Consider the following 22,267-nt stretch of genomic DNA (forward strand, 5'->3'; position numbering starts at 1 on the left):
CCCTAGGTTTCTCCTTGCCCTCCTGGTTTTTGTTTTTTTTTTTTGTCTGTCTTCTTTCCTTCCTTCTTTCTTCCTTTCAGTTCCTTTCCTTATTTTCTTTTTTCCTTTTTCTTCCTTTCTTTCTTTCTTTCCCTGTACTTCTAATCTTGGTTTTCCTTTCTAGCTTTAGAATAAAAAAGCAGCAGTAGTAACTTTCAGGCTACCTGGGAGTAAAAAAAACTCCAAAACGAAAATGATTTAAAGAAAACGATTTATTCCCCGGGAGCCTGAAATTTTCTACTGCTGCAAGTGACATAGAGCTTTTATTCCTTCTTATAGATAGTTGATACTTTATACTCACTTTATACAGTGCTCCCTGCCGTCTGCACCGGCGCACTGCAGGCACAGCGCCCCCTGCCATCTGCACAGGCGCACTGCAGGCAGAGCGCTGCGGCGTCGTTCGGTTCTGTTTAATGAAACTCGGCTTGGTTCGGCTCTTGGTCTAAACTCGTTTAAGTTCGCCTCTTCGGCCAAACTCGGCACGGTTCAGCTAAACTCGGTCATATTCGGCACATTGTCTAAATGCGGCTCAAATCGGCTACACTCGGCTATCGGTTCCAGTCAGCTATCATCGGCTCTTGGTGTAAACTCGGCTATTTCCGGCCACACTCGGCTCTTCAGTGAAACTCGGCTGTTTTCGGCCACACTCAGCTCTTCGGAACAATTCAGGCAGTCGCGCTTTACGGCACCTTTTACGACAGTCGCGCTTTACGGGCGTCTTTACGACAGTTGTGCTTTACGGCACCTTTTACGACAGTCGTGCTTTACGGACGTCTCTACGACAGTCGTGCTTTACAGCACCTTTTACGACAGTCGCGCTTTACAGCCGTCTTTACCATCTCAGCACCATCTCAGCAACCAATCAGCACCATCTCAGCAACCAATCAGCACCCATTCAGCACCATCTCCATGCCCACTCAAGGCCATCTTAACAACCAATCAGCACCATCTCAGGACCTTCGCACCACCCACTCAGCATCATCTCAGCAACCAATCAGCACCCGTTCAGTACCATCTCACCACCAATCAGCACCATCTCAGCACCATCTCAGCAACGAATCACCACCCACTCAACACCATATCAGCACCATCTCAGCAACCAATCAGCACCCACTCAGCACCTTCTCAGCAACCAATCAGCACCCACTCATAACAATCTCAGCAACCAATCAGCACCCACTCAGCAATCAATCAGCACCCACTCATAACAATCTCAGCAACCAATCAGCAATCACTCAGCATCATCCCAGAAACCAATCAGCACCATCTCAGCAACCAATCAGCACCCACTCACCACCATCTCAGCAACCAATCAGCACCCATTCAGCACCATCTCAGCACCCACTCAAGGCCATTTTAGCAACCAATCAGCACCATCTCAGGACCTTTGCACCACCCACTCAGCACCATCTCAGCAACCAATCAGCACCCACTCAGCACCATCTCACCACCAATCAGCACCATCTCAGCAACCAATCATCACCCACTCATAACAATCTCAGCAACCAATCAGCACCCACTCATAACAATCTCAGCAACCAATCAGCACACCCTCAGGACCATCGCAGCATCCACTCAGCCCCATCTCAGCAACAAATCAGCACCCACTCACCACCATCTCAGCAAACAATCAGCACCCATTCAGCACCATCTCAGCAACCAATCAGCACCCATTCAGCACCATCTCCGTGCCCACTCAAGGCCATCATAGCAACCAATCAGCACCATCTCAGGACCTTTGCACCACCCACTCAGCATCATTTCAGCAACCAATCAGCACCCACTCAGCACCATCTCACCACCATCTCAGCAACCAATCAGCACCCACTCATAACAATCTCAGCAACCAATCAGCACCCACTCAGCACCTTCTCAGCAATCAATCAGCACCCACTCATAACAATCTCAGCAACCAATTAGCACTCGCTCAGCACCATCTCAGCACCCACTCAGCACCATCTCAGCAACCAATCCACACCGACTCAGGACCATCTCAGCAACCAATCAGCACCATATCAGCACCATCTCAGCAACCAATTAGCACTCGCTCAGCACCATCTCAGCATCCACTCAGCATCATCCCAGCAACCAATCAGCACCCGCTCAGCACCATCTCACCACCAATCAGCACCATCTAAGCACCATCTCAGCAACGAAACAGCACCCACTCACCACCATCTCAGCAACCAATTAGCACTCGCTCAGCACCATCTCAGCACCCACTCAGCACCATCTCAGCAACCAATCCACACCGACTCAGGACCATCTCAGCAACCAATCAGCACCATATCAGCACCATCTCAGCACCCATTCAGCACCATCTCAGCACCCACTCATAACAATCTCAGCAATCAATCAGCACCCACTCATAACAATCTCAGCAATCAATCAGCACCCACTCATAACAATCTCAGCAACCAATCAGCACCATCTCAGCAACCAATCAGCACCCACTCAGCACAATCCCAGCAACCAATGACCACCCACTCAGCATCATCCCAGCAACCAATCAGCACCGATTCAGCACCATCTCAGCACCCACTCAGGGCCATCTTAGCAACCAATCTGCACCATCTCAGGACCTTCGCACCACCCACTTAGCACCATCTCAGCAACCAATCAGCACCCACTCAGCACCATCTCACCACCAATCAGCACCATCTAAGCACCATCTCAGCAATGAAACAGCACCCACTCAGCACTATCTCAGCAACGAATTACCACCCACTCAGCACCATCTCAGCAACCAATTAGCACCCGCTCAGCACCATCTCAGCAACCAATCAGCACCCACTCATAACAATCTCAGCAACCAATCAGGACCCAATGATAACAATCTCAGCAACCAATCACCACCCCCTCAGGACCATCGCAGCATCCACTCAGCACCATCTCAGCAACGAATCAGTACCCACTCAGGACCATCTTAGCAACCAATCAGCACCATCTCATCACCATCTCAACACCATCTCAGCAACCAATCCGCACCGACTCAGCAACGAATCCGCACCGACTCAGGACCATCGGAGCATCCACTCAGCAGCATCTCAACAACGAATCAGCACCCACTCGGCACCATCTCAGCAACCAATCAGCACTCACTCAGCTCCATCTCAGCAACGAATCAGCACCCACTCAGCACCATATCAGAACCATCTCAGCAACCAATCAACACCATCTCAGCAACCAATCAGCACCCAGTCAGGACCATCGCAGCACTTACTCAGGACCATCTCAGCAACCAATCAGCACCCACTCACCACCATCCAGCAACCAATCAGCATCATCTCAGACCATCTCAACACCCATTCAGCACCATCTCAGCAACCAATCAGCACCAACTCATAAAAATCTCAGCAACTAATCAGTACCCACTCAGCACCATCTCAGCAACCAGTCAGCACCATCTCAGGACCTTCGCACCACCCACTCAGCACCAATCATGACCCACTCATAACAATCTCAGCAACCAATCAGGACCCACTCATAACAATCTCAGCAACCTATCAGCACACCCTCAGGACCATCGCAGCATCCACTCAGCCCCATCTCAGCAACGAATCAGCATCCACTCAGCACCATCTCAGCAACCAATCAGCACCCAATCAGGACCATCTCAGCAACCAATCAGCACCCATTCAGCACCATCCCAGCACCCACTCAGGGCCATCTTAGCAACCAATCTGCACCATCTCAGGACCTTCGCACCACCCACTCAGCACCATCTCAGCACCCAATCAGCACACACTCAGCACCATCTCACCACCAATCAGCACCATCTAAGCAACCAATCATCACCCACTCATAACAATCTCAGCAACCAATCAGCACACCCTCAGGACCATCGCAGCATCCACTCAGCCCCATCTCAGCAACAAATCAGCACCCACTCACCACCATCTCAGCAACCAATCAGCACCATCTCAACAACCAATCAGCACCCACTCAGCAACCAATCAGCACCATCTCAGCAACCAATCAGCACCCATTCAGCACCATCTCAGCACCCACTCAAGGCCATCTTAGCAACCAATCAGCACCATCTCAGGACCTTCGCACCACCCACTCAGCACCATCTCAGCAACCAATCATCACCCACTCATAACAATCTCAGCAACCAATCAGCACACCCTCAGGACCATCGCAGCATCCACTCATCCCCATCTCAGCAACGAATCAGCATCCACTCACCATCATATCAGCACCATCTCAGCAACCAATCAGGACCATCTCAGCAACCAATCAGCACCCATTCAGCACCATCTCAGCAACCAATCTGCACCATCTCAGGACCTTTGCACCACCCACTCAGCACCATCTCAGCAACCAATCAGCACCCGCTCAGCACCAATCAACACCATCTCAGCACTATCTCAGCAACCAATCAGCACCAACTCAGCAACCAATCAGCACCCAATCAGCACCATCTCAGCAATCAATCAGCACCCACTCAGCATCATCCCAGCAACCAATCAGCACCAACTCAGCACCATCTCAGCAACCAATCAGCACCCACTCAGCACCATCTCAGCAACCAATCAGCACCAACTCAGCACCCATTCAGCACTGTCTCAGCAACCAATCAGCACCCGCTCAGCACCATCTCAGCAACCAATGCGCACCGAGTCAGGACCATCTCAGAAACCAATCAGCACCCACTCAACACCATCCCAGCAACCAATCTGCAGCCACTCAGCACTATCTCAGCAACCAATCCGCACCGATTCAGGACCATCTCAGCACCCACTCAGCATCTCAGAAACCTAGAACTGTATCTAGAACATACCTGGAACGTACTGGAACCACAGTGCGCCCCAAGAGGTGCCATCACAGGCGCAGGCAATATTCTGCCATCGACGGGGTTTTCTGGCGCAGGCTTGCAGCCCCCTTTCGCCACCCTGCACATCCTGTTCTACTATTAGTGGTAATACCCAGCCCCTGCCTCCATGTCACGGGCCTACAGTGATCTCGGCGCAAGAACACTACAGTCTCGGGTACCAGCCCTAAGGTTGCTGTGATGTGTTAAGCCGCAATTCCAGTCCCAGAATGAAGACAAGACCAGGCCCAGTGATCTCAGCTCTTTTAGCTCTTGACCCACAAGGTTTATTTCACTGCCAGCTCTCTTCTTCCAGCTCCAGCTCAGAGTTTTTCCAGCTTCAAATGCCAGCATCTGGCTCTTGGCTCCAGCTAGGAAACAATTCAGCTCCCGCACGAGCCTCCGAAAGCCCACCCCACCATCCATATGCTAGCCCTGCAGTGATCTTAGCCCCCACCAAGCAGTACCCAGTCACTTTGCCACCCCCTGCCTAAGTTCTCCTGGATGCCCACAGCCCCGTTCACAGGTCTAGTGCCTTTGCCATTTTCATTCACGTTGCCAGCCCCGCAGTCCACTTCCCAGCCCCACAGTGCGCCCCAAGAGGTGCCATCACAGGCGCAGGCAATATTCTGCCATCGATGGGGTTTTCAGGTGCAGGCTTGCAGCCCCCTTTCGCCACCCTGCACATCCTGTTCTACTATTAGTGGCAATACCCAGCCCCTGCCTCCATGTCACGGGCCTACAGTGATCTCGGCGCAAGAACACTACAGTCTCGGGTACCAGCCCTAAGGTTGCTGTGATGTGTTAAGCCGCAATTCCAGTCCCAGAATGAAGACAAGACCAGGCCCAGTGATCTCAGCTCTTTTAGCTCTTGACCCACAAGGTTTATTTCACTGCCAGCTCTCTTCTTCCAGCTCCAGCTCAGAGTTTTTCCAGCTTCAAATGCCAGCATCTGGCTCTTGGCTCCAGCTAGGAAACAATTCAGCTCCCGCACGAGCCTCCGAAAGCCCACCCCACCATCCATATGCTAGCCCTGCAGTGATCTTAGCCCCCACCAAGCAGTACCCAGTCACTTTGCCACCCCCTGCCTAAGTTCTCCTGGATGCCCACAGCCCCGTTCACAGGTCTAGTGCCTTTGCCATTTTCATTCACGTTGCCAGCCCCGCAGTCCACTTCCCAGCCCCACAGTGCGCCCCAAGAGGTGCCATCACAGGCGCAGGCAATATTCTGCCATCGATGGGGTTTTCAGGTGCAGGCTTGCAGCCCCCTTTCGCCACCCTGCACATCCTGTTCTACTATTAGTGGCAATACCCAGCCCCTGCCTCCATGTCACGGGCCTACAGTGATCTCGGCGCAAGAACACTACAGTCTCGGGTACCAGCCCTAAGGTTGCTGTGATGTGTTAAGCCGCAATTCCAGTCCCAGAATGAAGACAAGACCAGGCCCAGTGATCTCAGCTCTTTTAGCTCTTGACCCACAAGGTTTATTTCACTGCCAGCTCTCTTCTTCCAGCTCTGTGTCCCATTCTGCGATTAGTCTTTAGATCCACAGTGAGTATCCCTTGTAGCAGTGACTCTTTCTGCAGCACTGCAGTCCCCACCCCGGCCCCAGTGATTTCAGCTCCAGTCCCACAAGCTTTATTTAACTGCCAGCTCTTCTTTTGCACTTTCTGCTCAAAATCTTCACAGTAGTGCCACACAATACTACTTGTGCTTCTCAGGACAGGATCTTTGTTTTAGCTCTAGTTCTTGAGCTCTGATCACAGCCCTTACAGCAATTTCAATTCCAACAATGCAGTTCACCTCCCCGCTCCACAATCCCTATCCCAGCCCCACAGGGGTTTTACACCAAACCCTACCATATTTCTGTCTCCTCCAGGTCTGCTGCCTCAGCTCCAGCTCCTCAGCTTCCTACTGGCTGCAGCTAAAAGCTGCTCATGCTTCTCACTGCACCTTGGGGCTGTTGATAAGGCCACAAATCAGTTACTGCCATCATTACAATTTCAGTATCTCTAGAAGCTGTCCCATCCACCCACCCAGCCCTAAGTGGCAACCCTAAGTGGCATCCCAACTCTGGGGACACTGGAGGCCTGAAGCTCAACATCCACCCTCCCCCTCACCCTGGCTCTCAGCCCAGCACCTGCACAAAGGCCTCCTCACCTCCCCTCAGGCAGCTCCAGGGGCTGGGAATAGCCACTGGACTCCTGCTCCCCCATCCCAAAAGGCACTCTTGGGCTGGTTCTTGGGCCCTAGAACCCTCTGAGCCCCCACACCCTCAGCCCCTTGTTGGTACCACAGGGCAGGGGCTGGGAACCCCCAGGCATAACCTGCAGGCCCTGTGCTGCAGCTCCATGCCTTCCTCCCATGGCATTTATCTGGCCTCAGCATTTCCACCACTCCACATTGTTTTGGGCCTGACTCATGCCAAAATCATTATTCCACACCCTGGGGTTTTATGTCCCCACTGCTCTCACAACTGGTGTTTCAGCCCCAGTCCCACAACCCTTACCGAATTAACATGAGATATCTAGTAAAGAAAACAAATCAAACCAAAAAGATGTATTAAAATGGACAGTACTAAAATAACACAATTAAGAAAAAAAACCATTACAAGTAAAAACAAAATAAAGTAATAAAAATACAAAAAGCAAGCTTTATTCCTCGTATTCTGAACATTTCTTTAAATCCAGAAACCGCGAAGCGGCTACTTCCCAGCCCCCAGTGACAGCAGGCGGTGCCCCCCCCCCCCCCACCGCGCCACTCCAGGCCCCACACCAGCCGCCGGCTACCCGAGCCACGCAGGGCGCGGCAGAAAGAACTGGACACGGCCGGCCCCCACATACTGCCGCAGGCGTCGCGTCCGTGCTCACCAGCTGCCGAGGGGGTCCCGTCCTGGCGCAGCGCCGCTCCTCGGATCGCGCATCCGCAGCTCCCGTCGCTCCCAGCTTCACCGCCGAACTGACACCATTGCCGCCTCAACGCCCGCTATTTATGCCCCACGGGAGGACAGCCAGCCAATCACAACCCGAGGCAGCGCCTGCCGGCTCCACCAATCCCAGCCCGCCCATTCCCGCCGCGCTCGGCTCCGGGACTCCCCTCGGTCCCCTCAAGCGCTGCTCCCGCCGCCGCCATTGCTGTGACCGCGTCCACCCGCTCCCCGCCGCCCGCCCGTTTCCCTGGACCAGAACCTGATCCCGACCAGGACCTGAACTGGAAGCTCCCGGCCGCCCTTCCAGTCCGCAACAGCGCCTGCCGAGGCAGCGGCAGCGGGGACGCTGCTCCGCCGGCTCCCAAAGCGGCGGTGGCGGGAGCGGCGCCTCAGACGTACGGGCGAGCGGGGCCAGTCTGACGGGTCGAGCCGCGACTGAGCGGGCTGAGATTGGCGGGACCGCTTCCGGTTTGAAAGGGCGGCTGTGATTGGACAGGGCGGACGGAGAAAGGCGGGCCATGATTGGCAGGCTTGGGAGCCGTCAGTCTGAGGCCCGTGGGAGCGTGGGGCGGAGCTCGGGCTGCCCGAAGGGCTCGCAGACGGCGGCGGCGGTCCCGCTCGCGAAACCCCCGTCCCCTTCTCCGGCCTTCTCTCGTGCCCAGGTCCCGGCGAAAAGACCCCCGCAGAGCCCCTACCGGAGCGCCCCATCGGCACTCGGGGCAGGAGGCGGAGAGGAGTGTAGCCCGGGAGGGGTTCCGGGTCGTCTTTGCGGCAGCAGCGCGGACCAGGGAGCGGCGGCGATTTGGTGAGGAGAGGGCTCGGGAGCGGGGAGGGCGTGCAGCGCCCGCTGCGGGCTCTGGGTGCCTCTTCTACCGCAGTGCTTCCGCTTCTGCGGGGACTTGGCCTGCCCCGACTGGCCGAGATCAGCACCCTGGCCAAAGTTAAGTGCCCGCGTCCCCCTGCCCGCCCTCCGCCTGCTGCGGGCCCGCTGCTCACCCTCGTCGTCGGATGTTATAGATGATAAAACAATACTGGCTTTCACATTCATAGATTAGCTTTTTGCATTACAAGTATTTTGATGTGGTAAAACTTATACTTACTTTGAACTGCTTTGTATAGTGTAATATGCCAGTTTATGTATGCACTGTATATTTCATATGAATAGTAGCGTGATAAATATATGGTAGGCTTTAGCAAAATGTTAAAATAGAAACTAAAATACTTCTATGTAACTAACTCAGAAAATGGTGTAAAGCAATTATTCTGTTTCTTATAACTGCAGACTGCCCTACCAAGTGATAAGATAATAGTGACACAAAAAGAGCTTAAGCATCCAGGAAGGATTTATCGACTCTTATCGGTGTTATCAGGGAGTGTGAAGCAACAGGACAAAACTACAGGAAGAAATAAAATATGTAGACCTTGTTCTGCAGACAAGTCAGAGGTTAAAACCAAACAAGAGAGTTCCTGGAACATCAAAAAGTCAAAGGAATGTTTGAATAATGTGTAAGTTAATGAATATGCCTGTAACCTCAGCAATGTAACAGTATATAGTGAACATGTTTTTAAGCTACCTCTGTGCTCTTTGGCTGTGTGCTAAAAGCATCCCAGTGCTGGATTATTTTGTCCTTTTATCCTTTATTAAAATTTTAAAAATTATAAAGAGTGAACTCTGTTTATCACATCAGTGAAGCTTAAGCTGATCTGCATCCAGGTGTTTTGGGACCTGCTGGGGGAGGCCATCGAGGTAAGTGTGGGGCTACCGCAGTGGAGGCCAAGTATTTCAACACAATAGCATAATCAGCAACGTTAATTAATTTTGTATTCTTCATGCAAGCCTCAGCCTAAAGAACGCTACCAGCCTCTACTAGGATTAATAATACGCATAGTAAGTGTTACTAGTATTAATATTTAGGTAAGAATTGTTAGTGTTAACACTGGTAGTCAGTGTGTTAGCTGGTGTTTACTGTGAAGCTCTGCTCTCCCACAGTATGACAAGGTCCTGAAGCTGTCCTCAGGTGCACAGTTAGGTGAGCACTGCTGTCCTTACCACGATCCCCCGATGGAGCCATGCTCCAGAGACGGGCAGCAGTGACTCTGCAGATGCCTTCCCAAGGTGACAGAGCTCGCCCTCCTTCCCATCTGCAGTCAGGGGATGTGAAGGCAACCATTGCTGTCCTCGGCTTCATCATCTCCAGTGCAGCCAAGCACAGTATAGACAGTGAGTCTCTGTCAAGTGAGCTGCAGCAGCTGGGACTGCCCAAAGGCAGGGGAAGCCCTCAGGGTGGCACCATCAGCCAGACCTGCTGGGATGTTGCTTACAGTTCCCAGCCCTGCCTTCTTCACACCCAGATGGAGGGCAGGCTGCCTGCTGTGCTGTCCTCCATCACCTCCCTTCTGTACCATCAGTCCCTGGGGGCTCCTCAGGTGCTTTGGTGAGGTTTGGCAGTTGCAGGTCTGGTGTGAGCAGAGGGATTCTTCTCTTGTCTCCCCTCATGAGCAAAGCATGCCAGCCAGCTGTGCTGTTTTACATGTGACTGACCCACAAAATTGCAGGAGACTGAGGACTCGTAACAGGTGCAGGACAGGTTCAAAAGGAACTTGGGACAAAACCTCTGTCTTTGTCAGTCCAAAGGGACAGCAGAGCTCACATCTGCTCACAATAATCCTCTGGAGAGCGGAGCAATGTTTGTATGGAAAGATGACCGGGGGTAAAATCAGTGGAAACCGAGAAGTTACATTTGTATCCTAACAGGAGCTATAATGGGACAGAAACATTAGGGTAAAATACAGGTGCTGTTCCCAGGATGGAGCTGGGTTGGCATGCTCCACGATGATTCCCCATACAACCATAAGGACCTGCTAAGGGGGGTGGAGTGGAGTGGGGCACCACAACCAGGCTCTGCCAAAATCTTTGCAGGGGCAGCAACTCCATGGTAATTTGAAGCTTATTAATTGCATAGCAAGGGCTATTTGGCATATGTAGGAACACTTTCCAACCTAGCATCTGAAGACCAATTTAGAGGAGGCGCCTCTAAGTCGAAAGCCAGCCAGACCTTATGTTCTTAGCACCATTCATTTAGAAGAAATCCTGTGACATTTGCAAATTTAAGAGGTGACACCCCCATTCAGACCATGGCTCCTGGGTGCGAACAATAGCTCTTTTCAACAGCAAGGAAATCTGCATGCCCTAGTGTCTCAAGGTCACTTCACCTGAGAGTCCAGAGACCCAAATCCAGCCAGAGTCCTAGTTCCCAAAAAACTTCTGCTATAAGAAATCCTTCAAAGTGTGCAATTCTAGGAGTGGAAATCCTACAGGAAACACGAGGCTTCAGGCTGCAAATGGGATCTCTTTTCCACACAATGGAAAACTCAGCAAGCCCTTCTGGCAAGACCAGTTCACAGGAGGCCCACAATTCTCAAGGGCCAGGCTTGAGAGATCCGACTCCATGGAAGCTTTAAACTGAGAAAAATCCTGTGATGTTGGTACTTTTAAAAGGCAGAATGGCACATTTAGACCCTGGCTGATGCTTTGGAGAGTGATTCTTTTACACAGTAAATAATGATTTATTTATTCATTCATTCCAATGTCTGTAGGTCACTTTGGAAACAGCCCCTGAAACCCAAGACCAAGAAGAGCCATACTTCATGACAGCTGCCATCTGGGAGGAATCCTATGACATTTGTGATTCAAGAAATTGAACCCAAAATTTCAACAGCTGATATGCAGATGCAAAAGACTGCTGTTTTCCTGAGATAAGAAATACTCCAAACCTAACATTCTGAAGGAGTTCAGAATACACACCCAGGACTGCCATACCCCCCAAAGCGCTACCTCCTGGCAGATTGTCTCTATGGTAAACCCTGTCACACTAGAAATGTTAGGAAGCAGAATCCAAACTACAGCACAAGCACCTGTAAGGAAAAGGTACCTCTGTTCATGAGATAGAATAACTTCCACCCTAATGTTTCAGAGTAAGTTGACATGAGGGCCTGTGGGAGGCCAAGGCCGCCTACACCTCTACTTCCTAGAACCGCTGGTGTCAGAGGAATACTGCGATGTTTGCAGTTTTACGACTGGAAGGAAAACTGGCACTGGGTCGGGGGGCGGCAGTACCGCTCTCTGACCACAAGGCGGCAGCAGTGCCGCCGAGCTCAGGCCGGGGCTGCGACGAACATTGGAGGCAGGCAGAGAACTGAGGCAAAAGTTGCCAGAGAACCCTTTCTATTCCCTTCAGCCCCTGCAGCTGTTCTTATGCTTTCAGGGCACTTGATTGGTTCATTCCTAGATAAAACTTATGTCTTTATTTTCAAAACTATTACCCATCTCTAGTCAGAGTTTCCTACATTCCTGTATACAAATAAGTCAATGGAGAGAGGGTTTCCTTCCAAATGAATTTAGAGATAAATTCCTTTTCTTTGCCAATACCTATAAAAATGAAAACCTTGACAGGTTTTAGTATTCTACACCCACCCCTCCCTGTGAAATTTCTGGCAGTTTTGGGTCCCTCTGGGAGACGACATCCAGCATGTCGTGCTGGACTGTTCTAGAGAGTAATTTTCAAATGTAAGCTTAGCAAAGTTTGAATTGACTTGTCCAGAGAAAAAACCTACAAGGGAACACCTACACCTCCCTAAACAGACCAAACAAGCCCCTGGCAGCTACCAGAATCAAAGCACAGTGGATGTTTCTAATACAGGATAAGGATAACAATATCACCTTTTGTTCTCTCTAGTTTGTTTTCTCTGCAGCCATATTTTGCTTCTTATGATTTTTCTAGTCTTTGTATCTTTTTGGATAACTACACTTGCCAGATTCTCAGAAGCGTCACCCATTCTCCAGGTGTCTGGAGAGAACTGCAAATGGCTCTCACGTAGTTTGAGCTAGTTCTGTAAGGTCTCAGGGTGAATTTCACCAGATGCAACTGAATTGGGCAACTCCCAGTGAGACTGAAGCAACCCAAAGCTTGTTTTACCCAAAGCTTGGGTAAGCACAGCTCCAGCAAATACTGAGGAAACAGACATAACAGGGTAAAAATAATAAAACTATTTCTTTTTCTTTAATCTTGCCTTTTTTTTTTTATTCAGATGAGCAAAACAATGAAGGAGAAGGTGAAAAACTCACCATTACTGAACATTTAATCATCTGTAAGCTGACCATCCTTAGCATAGAGGACTCCAGAGTTAAAATTCACTGATCCCTGGGAAATAAAACCAAATATTATATGACAAACAGTCGGCGTAAAAATTTGTTTCCTCTACGGACTTGCAAGTATGTATCTTTGTATATATCCTACACATTAGAACATACACTTTATACCATCTCCTAATATATAATCATTTACCTTTAAACTTTGATAGTATAGTGTGGAGAAATGGCTCCATGACAGAGCTCACGCAGACATTCGCTCGTTAGCCGGCCAGGAGCTGGGAAAGTACCGAACACAGCTAGTTTGAGTTTTGCACCTGCAAGATAGCGTGTGCCTGGGCCTAGCTGGGTAGGATAACAAGTAGACAGAGAGACGTGGGAAATAGGGAATGTAGGCCCAAAGGAATGAGGAAGAGTTGATGGTATAGTTTAACCAACAGATCGCTTGGCTTACAGAATATTCATAAGCTTATTATGTGCTGTATAAGTGTCTGATGCTCTCTGCAATAAACATAGCTTGCTGATCTCATATTGAGTGTCCGAGTCTTCCCTCACCCAACAGTATAGCATAAAATTATTAACTAAAATTGGTGATCTATTGTTATTAAGTTGTGCTTAAAGTTATTTTTGCTGTCATGTTCAAAACAATTTCTTTTTTTTTACTGTAATGAATGAGCAACTGATTTCAAAGTCATCACAAGCCCATCAAAATAGAAAGCTCTATTCACTGGGCAGGTCTGTGAGCTAGAGGTAGTTAGGCTTGTACTTACCTCTTGCTCTTCATGAACCAATAAATCCTGTAAACAAAACCAGGATCTTTAGCCCACTCCTATTAAAGATTCTACAAGGATGATGGTTTTATTTGTGTTTAGAAGTTTAGATTTGAAATGGCCAGTTCAATGGATAAATAAAGACAGTTTAAGTAGTATTTCTTTACTCTTATTATTATTATTGGTATTAGTATTATCAGCTACTGGAAGAAACAAACCAGTAGTATCTATACTTAATTACTTCTATTTCCAGAAAATAATAAAGAAAAAGAACCAAACCAAAAAAAGTCACTTCCTACCTTTTGTATCTCAGGATGATGAATTTCTCTTGGGCTCTTCTCCAATTTATCAAGACTCATAGCACTGAAAGGCAAACAAAACAGTGCTTTATAGAAGGCCAAGTGCACATTTCAAGGCTGAACCACCAACTGATTGCAGTGACAGCAGTTACAAAATGAATCATTCCAAGGGCCTCTCTTAAATGGAATGTTTTGTGGAACTGCCATTTCTTTCCCAAAATACTAACTTCCAACACTTCCTAAACTTATTTTGTATTTTAAAAACAGAAATTAGTAAGACTCTGTGTGGAGATCAGGTTTATTTCCTTCTAATGCACAGAGCTCTGTTCCATCACCCTTCACTTTGGCTCTACACAGAATCATGGTGAGCTTTTTAGGAGGGCTCAATAACCAATTCTATTTCTCTCTTTTCCTAGTTCTCTCTCTTCTTCAATAATTCAAGGCAAGTCAAATGAAAAATGACAAGTTCAGCATCAAAGTCACACTTTTTCCCTTTGTCTGGTCAAGAACAGGCTCTAAATCCACTTATTGCTGCCTTCAATGATTAAGACTTGCAAAACCATTTTTACATGTTTTACAGGTTTATCATAAAACCCACAGAACGCAAGCTCTGAATTACAGGAAAAGGAACACAGGCAAATATCTAAACTGATTACTTATTTGAAAACACATACCTTAATTCAGATTTCACCCAGAATGTTTTTGTGGGACTCTAAGGGAGACATATTTTCTGAGTACCCTGTAAACGAGAAAAGCTAGCATAGATTACAGGACATACCCACTTTTTCTGCATATTCAAACAGAATTATTAATAAAAACAATTAAGTTAAAAAAGAAGGAAGAAAACCAAGGTAATTTTACTCAGCTATATTTACTGCCGATTTAGAGAAAAAAAAAAGTCACGGGTGCTGCAAAGAAAAAAAAAGTGAACCATAAACGCTTACAGTAGAATTTTAAAACAAGTGCTTGGATGAAAGAATCCCATGGTACGTGAAGTAGAAAAAAAGTGAAACCAGTATCAGACCTGCCACTTTTCTCACCATTGTACAAGAACATCCTAAAAGCAGTATAAAGTCACTGCCTAAAACCGGTCATGGGATGTAACCAAGAACAATTTAGGCATTTGCTAATCTAGACAGAAACCTTTTCTGGATGCTAGTGTCAGATCACAAGTTTTGTCTTTCAGAAGCTCGACAATGCTGGAAAGCATTTTCCCTGGGGCTCGGGAGGGCAGGGGCGGAAGCGGGGATGAGTTTGCAGCTCGCACCTGGGCCATCCGAAGGGTACAGCCCGCCGGCTCCCTGCGCTGGGCATTCTCCCGGCCATCTCGGGCTTTACCGCTCAGCGCCGCTCCGTCCGTTTCCACGGCGGAAAGAGCCACGAGCACTAACGCGGGCAGCAGCCCCGTCACGCCGCCGATATCGCAGCGCTCCCTGCTCGCAACGCCCGACACGCGGCGGAGCCGCCTCCGCCCGCAGCACCGGCAGCAGCCCGAGGGAGACGGCTGCGGCTCGGGGGCTCCTCCGGCGCCTCCGCCAGCCCGAGGGCGGCCGCCCCACCGGGACCGCGGGAGCGCCCGGCGCCGCTCGCCCGGGGCGGCTCCTGCAGCTCCCGGCCCGCGGCAGCAAAGCACCGCCTCGCCCTCCGCCGTCGGCGGGCGGCAGCGCCCCCGCCCCCGGCACCGCTGAGTGAGGCCGAGGAACCGGGCGGACGCTCCTTCCGCGCTGCTCAGCTCCGTGTGGGCGGCCGGACGGAGGCTTCGCCCGTCCAGCCTGGCTGCCGCGGCGCCGTCCCGCGCGGGAGAGGCGCCGCCAGCTGCCCGCGCACAGCCCCGCGCGGCCGCCTGGCACGCCAGCCACTCATGTGCCGTGTCGGCCGTTGCGTCACACGCCGCGCCGGCAGCAGGGCCTGCCGGGAGTTGTAGTCTCGGGCTCACAGCCACAGCTCCGTCCCCCGCCACCGGGAGCTGCAGTCCCTCCCGGGCATCAAACGGGTCCTTCGCCCCAGGGCGGGGAAGGACCTGAGGCAGCACCGCTCCTCCCGAATGCCCTCTCTTTTTCCCTCCAACTCCTTTTTCTTTTTTTGACCCCCTTTTTCACTCTTACTTCCTTTCCTTTCCTTTCCTTTCCTTCTTTATTTTCTTTTTTCCTTTTCTTTCTTTCTTTCCCAGTGTTTCTAACTTGGTTTTCCTTTCTAGCTTTAGGAAAAAAAGCAGCAGTAGAAACTTTCAGCCTATCTGGGAGTAAAAAAAACCCAAAACTAAAATGATTTAAAGAAAACTCTGTACTCCCTGGGAGCCTGAAATTTTCTACATCTGCACGTGACATATAGCTTTTATTCGTTTTTCTAGATACTTTATATTTTATTCTTTATTTATACAGCGTCTCCTGCCGTCTGCTCGGGCGCACTGCAAGTACAGCGCCGTCTGCACCGACGAACCGCAGGCAGAGTGCCGCCTAATGACGTCACCGCATCGACATGGCGCTCAACGCCTTAGAAAGACCCCAAGGCGTAGCCGTCTTGCCAGCTGCCTGATAAAAATGCCGACACCGACCCCGCCCCCTAGAAACAATTTCACGCGACGCCGCCCGCTATGGGCGAACCGGGATGCCATCACCGCCACCGGCGAGGCGCGGAAGGCACACAGAAAGCGCCACAAACCGAAAAAAGCGGCTCGGAAAGCCGCCATCTTTGCTCGGCATCACGTGACTCGGACGGCAGTCCGCGACGGCCACGGCCCTGCCATGTTGTACGGAACCCCGTGACGGCACAACTTTATGACAGTCGCGCTTTATGGCACTCGCTTTTATGGAACTTTTATGGCACTTCACTTCACAGGTTTTTATTTTTTCATTTATTTTTAATTAATTTTATTTTTTAAATTTTAAGTTATTTTTAATTTAATTTTTATTTTAAATTTTTCTATTTTTACAGCTTTTTATTATATTTTATTTGGTGCTGCCCAGAACAGCTCAAGCCGGTGATTGTGGTGGTGTTTGAGGGTCCCCAGGATGAGGGAAGAGATGAGAATCTTGACTCCACCTTTCAGAAGGCTGATTTATTATTTTATGATCTCTATTATATTAAAAGAAAATGAGATCTTAGAACTATACTAAAAGCTTGGTGGTGGGGGGAGAGAGGGATGGGGCGGGGCAGGCTGGGGAGGGGTAAAGGGCAGAGAGATGGATGGGGCAGGAGCAGGCTGGAAGTTCGAGTAGGGGTGAGGGGCTGAGAAGGGGACACGACAGAAGAGGGCTGAGGGGAGGAGGTAAGGCTTAGGAGGGGGCAACTCCATATCTCCCAGACCAAAGCTACAGCGAAGGAAAACTCTGGTTGCCCTGGCAGCACCAAACGCCTCCTGCAAACTGACAACAGGAACTGGCATTCAATTTTTAAACAGATTCTCAGTGTATGTATCAGAAGTTTTCCTTCTGCTTTATTGTTGTACAATATCCGGAATGCGCTGGCCTCATCATGTCATCCCATGCCATGCACAGAAAAACTGGATTAATGGGGCTGAATCCTGGCAGGTAGCACTGAAACCAGTAGGAACTGGTGTGGGACATCAAGCACTAAAGCCATACAAGAGCTGCAGCTGGTACTAAATTGTTTACAGCTATTTTCTATAGAAGGAAAAGTTGTGAGATATAAAAGGAGATAACAATTTTATATAGCAAAATGTACCAATAAACCTGCAGGACGAGTACTTCATCACTGTACTGTTTTGACAGGACTTAATTTAAGGTTCTTATACCATCTTTGCTGAACATTTGGTTTTTGAACGGGGGATCAAGGACTTCCAATGAGAAACTGCATTCATTTTCCAGAAGAGTAGCATGTTTGTGGGTAAAACCTGTGTGACACCCCTGAAAGCCAAGCAAGAACCTGGTTTAGACAGTGCAGAATCAACAGGCCATGAACTGGAATTTGTTTTTAATATCTATATAAAAAATAATGAGCGATTTACAGGTCTCTCTCTAGTCAGAACCTCAGAAGTCTGTATAAAGGTGCTGTACAATATATAAACATTTACACCCAGTACATCCATACATTGCGTAGCATTCCAAGGCCACATGGCTAAGTCTGATACAGGAAGTACAGATACAAGGTCTATGGAAGGAGAAACCACACACAGGTAAGACATTATCAGGTCACATGAACATATAGAAAAATAGAGGAGTTGATGGCAGGGAAATAATTTCAGTGGGACTAATTAATCTGGAATTAAAGGACTGGATTTTTCACTATACTCAGTGGTCAGGCCAAGTGCACACAGCTCAACATCAACCAACCTCTGGGGAAGAACACAGGGCAATATCTACACAGGCTACTTCAGAGTATTAAATATTTCACAGTCATATTCCACCCAGGGAGTATTTGTACGTGTTATGCTACATAGCAACCCTGGTGTCGAGCAGGTGAGCACAGTTCAGAGCTGCTTTAAAGCCTTTTGAATTCCCAAAGTCTTTGCTTAAAAGCTGTTTGAGCACTCAGCTGTACTCGTGAAAAATTCCACTCAGAACTGCCTCACTGTGCTTTGTTAGCCTTCAAAAACATTTAAAGGGTTTCAAAGCCAAAATGAGATATTCACTTGCAAAGAGCAAATCATGTTTGTATTTTAAGTAAGTAAAGCTCAATGATTTACTCTTCTTTCTCCAGCAAAGGGCCTTCTTTCACCAATTTTCTCCAGTCGTTAAAAATCTCAGATGTCAGGAAATAATCACTAGAACTGCAAATAAAATAAACCCCTTCCATTTTTATTGTTCTCACAGCTAAAAGACTGATGTGTCAGTAGGTTCTGGCGGTAACATCCCTCTTTAAAACATCTCTGCCAGCCCAAACCATAGATGGTGTGTCTCTTGTATCCTGTTTGTCACCAACGCTCCTTGATCACATATCCATAGTAAACAGGGGAGAGTTCTAAAATATACAGGCAAGACCTTCACTGAAAAAGCTGCTCTGGTAGCTGAGTCTGTCCTAAGGTAGGTTCTTACCTCTATAGAGGGGAAAAAAACCCAATTCCTAACTAGCATTAAATAGTTAAAGATGGGACTTCAGTATGAACTCCACACTGAGGCTGAGGGTGTCATGGTGCCACAAGTGAAACCAAAGGAATTGTGTTATTTAACAGAACTCAGAATTTTCTTTCTTCTCACGAATGTTTGCAACCCAAATCCCTGCGAATCAATGAACTAAAGTGATTCTGCTGTGTCAGAAAAAGCAAAATTACAAATTGTGTCAAATACATATACCAGGGTTTTGTATTAGGTATAAAAATTCCAGGAAACATATGAACTGAGCAGCATCAGCAGCTCATTTGCTGTCCTGGAACTGGTAGAACCAACTCACCTGTGTTCTCCCTGACCCAGCAAGAACACGTGGGTTTCCTGAGGTAAACATGCAACCCACTCTAGAGAAAACACCGAAACCTGCCTTGTCACTGACTGGAATCCATGTGGGAAGGGTTAGATTGACTGGATTCAGTAGATAGCTTGGCACAACAACAGGAAGTGAGTCAGGATCACATCGGCAATAGAGGCATTAAATAACTTTGTTCAGAGTTCACAATACTCGGGGAAGCTGCAGCAGTGCAACACTGGGAGCAGCAGACATGGCCTGCAAGGGACATGGGGACAGCAGCTCAGGAAGAGTTTCACTGAAGCAATCTGAAAGTCCTTCATGGAGCTTAGATAATTTACGAACAAAGCAAATACTTCCCCCCAACAACCAGTTTCTGAGGAAGGAAAAAAAAAAAAAAAAAAAAGACAACTGTGTGAGAAAAACCAATGCTTTAAATTACTCTTACTGGAAAATTGATCAAAACATGTTTGTTCTCAAAAAAAACCCAGCGTCTCTCAGTCAGTCACACCCATTTTCCAGGCACCCCTGCTGCTGGGGTGCCCTTACTGCCACTGGGGACCCTCCATGGCCCGGGAGTTATCAGTATTTTCCTTACTGGAGAATTCTTCTTGGATTGGGAAGTTCCATCTTTGGTTTCACTGGGCAGCTCCATGTGTCTCTCTCCATGGTGTCTGTTCAGCATAAGAGCTTCTTGTGTTTCCACCCTCCTTTGTTTCTCCATGGAAAGCAGTGGGATATTGGAAAGGCTAGAGGTTTTGAATCTGCTGGAACTTGTGTCTCCAGAGCTGGACTTGGTTAATAAATCATCCTCAGAGGCATTTTTCCTGGAGTCCCTAAAGGGAAGGTTATTCCCACCAAACAATGGATAATGTTGGTCTGCAGAACACCCTTCTGTCTTTCCTGGGATCTTCTGCTTCATTTCTTTCCTGGTGACTTCTGGTTTACCATTCCCACCTTTCAACTGCTCAACAGAACAGGATGTTTGGATCCTTCCCACTGTTTCTGTGCTTCCTGGCTTGCCATGATGCCTTTGGGGACTTGCTGACCTTCCTCGATTTCCATAGGAAGACTCCTTTTTGTCACTATTCTTCATCCCTTTTCCTGTGGTTTTACTCTCACTCCTGGAACTGTCAGATTTACATGAGAGATTGTTTTTCTCAGGATCCCCTTTCCCAGGGCTGTGGAATCCCATGTGAGGGTATCCTTCAGCAGCCCCTGACTTTGCTGGACTGGCAGATCTGCCCCTTCTGGTCCTTGCTTCTGAACTACGTTGAATGATTCCAAACCCAGGACTTGAGGGACATTCCCATCTGTTCTTTGTTCTCTGGGGAGAAGACTGAGGCTTCCTCTCACACAGGTTTTCAGTTAAAGTGCTTATCTTGTCAGGCACAGTGAGTTCTGCTTGTTCCAGTTCCTCAGACAGCTGAACTCCGGTTGAAGCTTCTCCTGGTACTGCTAAATAACACATTTCAGATGGGAAAGCAGAATGGGAAGATGAAGATAATAATGGTGACTGTTCTTCATGTATTACATTTGATGAAGCAGGATTGTAGCTATCCCAATCACCTGGAAGCAAACGGCAAGAGATTTGATTAAACACACAAAAAGTAATCATTGGCAAACTACTGAGTTCAATTCAAAAAACATTATGGAGTAGCATACTTTCAAAGCTTTATTTAGCCAGCCTTCTGTATTGTGCTGTTCTACAACAATCCTGAGGATGTGATTTTAGAATAAAATATCTAGTACTCAGAATGCCGGATCCCTGCAGGACTGACACGGTCTTGAATCAAAACAATTTTAAAGCCTACAAAGCAAAATTTCAAATTAAAAAGTCCCTGACCTACACTATTTAATAACAAACTAGAACTGTTATGCCTCAAGAAATCTGAAACAGTGAAAAGTTGGGGTTATTCATAGCTTTGCACTTTAAAAATAGGAGGAGATGAAACAAGACATGCAGATTTACCAAGTCTTTAAGGAAAAACCAAGAAAAGCACTGAAAGCCCTTAATGTTGCTCAGGTTTCACGTAGGGACACAGACTGGAAGGAGCCAAACCTGAAGGAGGAAGAGAAAAAGCCCAGAAGTACATACCAAAAAAAATCACAGAGTACAGCAAGCAAGACTTCAATCAGAAATGTGGGATTAACAGCAAGGCAAGAGGCCATAAACCCTTCCCCCTGCCACCATTTCCTTCACCTATCCCAGGCCCCACTCTAGACAGAGGGCTGGCCTGGACATGCTCCAGAGGTTCCCTTTTGTCTGATTCTGTTTCTACCTCAAGCTCAGGGAATTTCTGTGACCGGCAGGGCCAGCAGTGATGCTCAGGACCCTTTTCTAGCTCTCGAGAGGAAAGCAATTGAGATGGTTCTGAGCAGATTTTACCCTTTGAGTGAATGCCAGTAAGTAATGCTAGTGACTGAACACACAAAGTATTTGGTAGCTCAAGCTGTGTGTTTGGAATTTTGAAAGGATAAGCTTGGCATTGGTCACTGTGACTGAAAAACTCCTTATCAGAAAAAGTGACCCTACAATTTAGGAAGTTTAGCCATCAGCACCTTGGTGTCAGCATGAGGGCTTACAAAGAATAAGGAAGTTATATGTTCTTTGCTTTAAAATGCTGCTGCTGCCACTACCACAAGTCTCTGACACAAGTCTTGGGACTGCATTAGACACAAATTCACCAGTTCTGAACTCTGTGGGTCCTGCAAACATTTGCTCTGCTGTCCTTCCTGGGGTTTTTTTTGGCCTACAAAGCTGTGGTTTCCTTTTGTAGACACAGAAATCACCTTGAATCAAACTTTGGAGAGTAAAGTTGTCCCTTTCCTGCTTCCTGAAGTTTTGACTTTGAAAAACAAAGCATTTCATAACTTAGAAGGCTAAAACCAGAAGTAAATACGTACA

At 48.3% G+C, this 22,267-nt stretch overlaps 2 protein-coding genes and 1 long non-coding RNA gene across 5 annotated transcripts in view; all 3 read right to left on the reverse strand.

Annotated features, from left to right (window-relative positions):
- Positions 1-12,672: 12,672 nt before the first annotated feature.
- LOC132083414 (uncharacterized) lies at positions 12,673-15,672 on the reverse strand. Of its 3 annotated transcripts, XR_009419938.1 has the most exons (5): positions 15,269-15,672; positions 14,676-14,740; positions 14,002-14,065; positions 13,129-13,210; positions 12,673-12,984 (listed from the first exon to the last, which is right to left on the reverse strand). It is a non-coding gene; the product is annotated as an uncharacterized LOC132083414 (long non-coding RNA). The 3 variants fall into 3 exon arrangements; XR_009419937.1 differs by lacking the exon at positions 13,129-13,210; XR_009419936.1 differs by having other exon boundaries at positions 12,673-13,210.
- Positions 15,673-17,901: 2,229 nt separating this feature from the next.
- LOC132083208 (membrane-associated guanylate kinase, WW and PDZ domain-containing protein 3-like) lies at positions 17,902-21,272 on the reverse strand. Its single transcript, XM_059487810.1, has one exon. It carries the CDS (start codon positions 20,975-20,977, stop codon positions 19,865-19,867), a length of 1,113 nt encoding a protein of 370 aa, XP_059343793.1. The 5' UTR covers positions 20,978-21,272; the 3' UTR covers positions 17,902-19,864.
- The window catches only part of LOC132083207 (membrane-associated guanylate kinase, WW and PDZ domain-containing protein 3), a 54,622-nt gene continuing 53,082 nt past the window's right edge, over positions 20,728-22,267 (reverse strand). Inside the window, exons 21-22 of the mRNA XM_059487808.1 lie at positions 21,332-21,421; positions 20,728-20,928 (exon numbers count right to left, since the gene is read on the reverse strand). Of these exons, the coding sequence (XP_059343791.1) occupies positions 21,372-21,421 (50 nt within the window). The 3' untranslated portion in view covers positions 20,728-20,928; positions 21,332-21,371. The remainder of the gene's footprint in view (positions 20,929-21,331; positions 21,422-22,267) is intronic.

The sequence above is a fragment of the Ammospiza nelsoni genome, chromosome 23, assembly GCF_027579445.1.
Source record: "Ammospiza nelsoni isolate bAmmNel1 chromosome 23, bAmmNel1.pri, whole genome shotgun sequence".
Classification (NCBI taxonomy): domain Eukaryota; kingdom Metazoa; phylum Chordata; class Aves; order Passeriformes; family Passerellidae; genus Ammospiza; species Ammospiza nelsoni.

Excerpts from the sequence above, each read along its gene's own strand:
- LOC132083208 (XM_059487810.1), bottom strand. The coding sequence starts at position 20,977 with ATGATTACTTTTTGTGTGTTTAATCAAATCTCTTGCCGTTTGCTTCCA.